Raw genomic sequence first — 5,706 nt, 5'->3', positions numbered from 1 at the left:
CTAGTAATAAATAAAGACACTGACAGAAAAAATATAGGCCACAAAGCCAGAGAACTTTTTGAAAAGTAATAACAGATGCATGAGAGAGCAGAGTTTTGGAAAACAAAAAAAGGGAAAGTTTCCACAAGTCTTCAAAGGGGCGGTGGTGAGAAGCAGAGAGTTGCTGTTCAAGAAGCATGTTTCACTTGTGAAAAACATTACGTTCTAGAGATCTGCTGTACAACACTGTGCCTCTACTTAACACTGAATTGTACACAGAGAAATTTGTTGAGAGTCGATCTTGTCACAGTTAAAAAATAGAAAGAATGGGAAGGAGATTAAGAGATAAGAGGGAAGACACAATCCAATTACATGTTCATTCATGTCTTCATTACTGAGTGAATACCTGCTCTGTGTGAAGCTCAGAACTAGTAGCTGGGGACTAAAACAAATGAAAACAAGAACAGGAACACTTCTCATTAGATTTATTGTAATCTAAACAAATAAAAAAAATTTAACTATATTTTCCAAAACTAAAATATTAGTGAGAAAAATGGAATTTTTTCATTTTAGCTAATCTTTAATATCTGGCTTAATAAACATCGGCTGGATTTTTTTTTTAATTAAGCTAACAAGTGGTTTAGGTAAAAATGTTGAAACAGGCATCCCAGATAATTATCTCCTCCACTAAAGCAATGAAAAAACTGGCAAAAATTATAGAAGTTAGCAAAGGCAATCTGTGGAAATATACAAGAAAAAACGGCTGACTCACAGTAAGAACAATATTGTGTCCTTTTAATTTAACCCTCTCTCTCCAACTCAGCAGTAGTTTGAGAACCAAAATTCTGCAACCAGCAGCCTGGCAACTACAAGAGGGTTGGAGTTCCATCAAATCAAAACCTCATTCCCAGAAAACTGTCATCACTTGGTCTATTTGGAGGTTCCCTGAAAGACCCGGCTTACAAGGATGTCTTTATCTGAGCTAACTTGGAGCTTACATAGTGGGAATAGACTATCTTCAGACGCATCTGTCAAAACACTGAAAGGCAAAAACAAAACACTGAAAGGCATTTGTTTAACTTAGTGGCTACCTGAGGCGGTAATAACAGCAGGGGCAACCAATGACCAATCGAGAAGCTTAAAAGGAAATGCTGGGGAATGAAAGGTCAATAAAGATTCTGTAAAGCTCCTATATATTCCTGGGGATCTGGAAGGCCAATTACATGCAATTCATATTTATGCAGAGTAATTCGTATTTATGCAGAGTAATTTTGAGGATATTCTGTTGATTCATCAGAAAAATGTCTTAGTTCAACCCCTGTGTTTGAGTTTCTGAAAATTAGTAGTGACTGAGTTTACATATATCATTAAGTCTTCTACTTTTATTAAAGAACAATTAGAGACAATATTCTATATTATTTCAGGGTTATGTTACTGGAAAGCTGTTAACTAAATTGCCTACTTGAAACAACAAAGATATTTTTTATCTTCAATTGTCTTTATGGGGAATCAGTTTGCTTTATCTCCTCACCAATGTCAGCCTTTAAGGAAGTATTGTCTGACATTCTGACATCAATATCAGAACCCTCAGAAATAAATTTCTACATGCCAACTTTGTTCTGCTATTCATCTGTATTTCTATATCTTCTCTGAATGCATCTGACCCATTTCGATTTCTATTTTTCCATGTTAATACAGAGACACAAACCCTTATAAAATCCACTGTAAAAATAAATAGGTTATTAAAAACTGAACTCACCTGAGCTTTGTTCATTTTCTGCTGCTCTTGCAAGAAGGTAAAAAACTGTGAAGGTCTAGCTGGGGAGAAGGGAAGAGAAATGGGGTCATGAGAAACCTGGTCTGCCTTACAATTCCTATATTCATCTGCCTAAAAAATCTCCTAAAACCAGGTGGAGAAAAGGCTTCCCTATGGCAGAATGTCCCTTTGACATTCTTTTTTTATTATTGATTTCAGAGAGGAAGGAAGAGAGAGAGACAGAAACATCAATGATGAGAATCGCTGCCTCCTTCGTTTCCCCACTGGAGATTGAGCCCACAACCCGGGCATATGCCCCGACCAGGAATCGAACCGTGGCCTCCTAGTTCATAGGTGGATGCTCAACCAACCACTGAGCTGCACCAGCTGGGCCCCTTTGACAGTCTTGAGAAGGAACAACAAAAACCACACAGAGGTAGCACCACCTGAATATCTGCATCTCTGAGATGATCACGTGGGCTTAATCTTGCATTTTCACTAAGTAAACTGCATTTTGTCAATGAATTAACAATTTATGCTCCCTCCTAATTAAAACAAAAAATTTTAAAAACTAAATAAAACAGAGGATTCCTTAAATAAATTCAGGTACCCCAGAGGTGAAACCCCCTACTTTCATTAAAACTAATGTCAAAAAATTACTCTGGCTGGATTATTAATCAAGTTCTTGCTGTCTTTACAGCTTTAGTTTCCCCAGAAAACTCTAAAATATGGTGGGATATTTTATGTAAGAAATACATTCCTAAACATTTTGCTCTAAATTAAGATACAGTTTCTACAAAGATCTTTTGAGATGTTTATAGCACTTTTTGTGAGTAAACAGACTCCACTTGGGCTCACCCGCCGCTCGCAAAGGCTCACCAGACACTCAAAGGCTCACCAGCTGCTTGCAAAGGCTCACTGGCAGGGGTGTGATTAAGTAATTACACTGAGAAGGCTCTGGGAGCCCAGGTGCCTGGCCTCAGGGTGTTCGCAGAACCAGCTGGGCCAGAGTCTCCACTCCTGCTTCTAGAGGAGCAAATCAGCACCTGCTCCTTTCTAGAAACTTCTGCCTCTGCTCTGAAGCTCTGGTGAAGGGTCTGTCAGAATCGCTGTTCTTCCAAGTGGCAGCTGTTTCTGGGGCTCCCTCCTTCCTGACGTGAAAGAGTCACTTTGCTCCAGAGGAACTGGGACCTGAGCCTGAGAAACAAATGCACTTTATCTGAAACCTCCCTCCGACATTCTAAGCCTGACCCTTTTGGAATTCACTAAGAATTCACTACCCAGGACTGGAGCCAGCAGCTGCATGCAGCCACTGCACCTGAAATGTGGCTGCTCCGCAGGACAAATTTTGACTGTATTGAATTAAATCGGTATTGAATTCATTCACCTCCTTTCTTTTCACTGTGACTACTGAAATTTTTTAAGTTATATTTTTATATTGTATTTGCATTATCTTTCTATTGGCCAGCACTGCATGTGATGGCTAGACTGGGCCTTTGAGGACGGAGGAGGCCTGGACAGTGCAGGAAGCTGCAAGAGCCGCATTCTGACCCGGGGTTCTGGAGAAAACCCACGAATCCCAAGTATATTTACCAAATGGTGAGGTCCTGTCCCCGTTCACTTTACAATCACGTCTCTGGGAATCTGGGGACAGGCTACTCTTCTACGTGCTGCAAAGGTTGCAACTTCGGGTTTGGGGCGGGGAGGGTTCTTAGGAGAGCAAGAGACAGGGGGTAAAATCTGCATTTGCATCCTACCGCTCTGCACGGCCAGCTCCTGCTCTGGGGGATATCATTCCGCCCCCAGCAAAGTCCTCTCGCTTCTTAAAATGGCACGTCCATACCGACAAGTAGGCTTGTTGTCAGCGCTAAATGAAACAAAACAAGGGAACAAAGTGTCTTGGTAGCCATTTACACAGTGATCACACGGCATTTGGCAACGTATTTTGCAGATGACACCTTATTTCGTTCTCAGAATATCTGCATAAACTGTGAGTAGCCCCTTGTGCACTGTGAGCGTCCAGAGGGTGCACTCCCCTGGCGCCCCGGCAGTCCCCCGCTCGCCGCACAGGGCGTCTCCTCCCAGGAGGACTCGGTCCCACCTGCGCTGCGGGAGCCGGCGAGGAGGACGCGCACGCACAGGGCTTGGGGCAGGGAGGGCCCGTGGCGGAACCGGGACTGCCGGCTCCCGCGCCCCACACTTGAGCTTACCTGACCGCGGGGGCTCGGGTTCTCACTCAGGTGCGCAGGCTCTGCCTCCGCACAGACCCCGGAAGGCAACCGGGAGGAGGCGGGACCGGTGGGCACATGCGCAGAGTGACTGCTGATGACCCTTTCCCAGAGGCCTGTTCGGTAGGCCCACACATTCAAGACTACATTTCCCATGAACCCTTGAGACAGAAGGAAGTAATTTTTGAAGCATTTCCGCTTCAGTAGCCCATTGGACCTGACCCCTGGAGACTTCTGAATCCACTGAGATTTGGGGTTAGACTTTAGGGCCTAACAACACGTTGCAAAGCGTGGTACTTGATGGGATCCGGGTTGGAAAGAAGAGCTGCAAGAGACAACAATGGAGAAAACACGAATATGAACCTGATATTAGAAATATAAAGGAAAATTACCATTACCTTGGTTAGTGTGATAAGACAAGGGTGGACAAAAGTTATTAATAATAAGTAATACAATAAGTAATAATACAAGAATAGCTGTTGTAATGTACCCCTCGAGTAACACACAGGACGCAAGATCAAATCGATGAGTCATTTAATCAATAAAGCCGGCGACTGCAAGGAAGAAGCAGCTCCAAATCTCCCAGTGCCCCCTTTGCGGAAACATCAGACTTATAGAGGCTAATATAACAAAGGTATTGATTACATCTCGAGGTTTGGAATGAGGAACCTGGTTTGCAAAAGCAGTTTGTTACAGAAGCTTAGATTGAGCAAGTTAGTTAGCTACAAAGATTATAGTTTCAGGTCTTGGGACCACTGAGTCAACAGAAACATTTTCTAAAGCCACTGAAGCAATTTAAAGCAAGTGTGCTGTCCTGGTCCCCAGGTGCAGAAGAATGTGTTTTGAAAGACCAGTAAAACCACAATCAATGGGGTATTCAATCGAATAGGATGATTTATATAAGTTCAGAAAATCAAAATAACAGAAGCCAGTATTTAGCAAGCAAATAATTACAGAAGAACAGCAGGGTTAAAATATTAAACAGCAATTGTTACCTGAGATGATTGCTACCATGCTTCATAAACTTTCATGTACTCACTACTGTGAACTTATTTTTGCCTACCCTTGAAGCAGGGTTAAAATATTAAACAGCAATTGTTACCCAAGATGATTGCTACCATGCTGTGAACTTATTTTTGCCTATCCTTGTATTTGGACTATGCAGGAAAATGCTGTACTTTAAAGATACATACTGATATAGTTACAATTTAAAAATCATATATTTATAATTTACTTTTTAAAAATTAAGCAAAACAGAGGATGCAAATATGTTAAAAGATTAAGAATCATTAAATCTGTGCAGTATGTGTAAATGATATTCATTTTACTATTTCTGCTACTCGGAGTGTTTAAATTTCTTTTTAATAAACAGTAAAAGACATGGGGTGGGGTGAGATGGAAAGAGATTAGGTACACTACTAATCTAGAAGTGTACCTTTTAAAATCAAGCTGCCAAGGAAGTAAAAGTAAACACAAGAATCCCTTTCACAGCCCTAACTGGTTTGGCTCATTGGATAGAGCATCGGCCTGGGGACTGAAGGGTCCCGGGTTTGATTCCGGTCAGGAGCGTGTGCCTTGGTTGCGGGCGCATCCCCAGTGGGAGGTGTGCAGGAGGCAGCTGATTGATGTTTCTCTCTCATCGATGTTTCTAACTCTCTGTTCCTCTCCTTCCCCTCTGTGAAAAATCAATAAAATATTTAAAAAAAACAAAGAATCCCTTTCACAGCTGTGAAATAGAACAAA

The 5,706-nt window shown here is 41.9% G+C and overlaps 1 protein-coding gene across 1 annotated transcript in view; it reads right to left on the bottom strand.

Annotated features, from left to right (window-relative positions):
* The window catches only part of LOC102245360 (zinc finger protein 883), a 19,187-nt gene extending 15,116 nt beyond the window's left edge, over positions 1-4,071 (bottom strand). The window contains 3 exon segments of the mRNA XM_014534196.1: positions 1,739-1,793; positions 3,493-3,602; positions 3,946-4,071. Of these exon segments, the coding sequence (XP_014389682.1) occupies positions 1,739-1,793; positions 3,493-3,530 (93 nt within the window). The 5' untranslated portion in view covers positions 3,531-3,602; positions 3,946-4,071.
* Positions 4,072-5,706: the final 1,635 nt, after the last annotated feature.

The sequence above is a fragment of the Myotis brandtii genome, unplaced genomic scaffold (genome assembly GCF_000412655.1).
Source record: "Myotis brandtii unplaced genomic scaffold, ASM41265v1 scaffold1260, whole genome shotgun sequence".
In the NCBI taxonomy this organism is placed as follows: Eukaryota; Metazoa; Chordata; class Mammalia; order Chiroptera; family Vespertilionidae; genus Myotis; species Myotis brandtii.
This window is presented reverse-complemented; position numbering and strand designations above follow the sequence as displayed.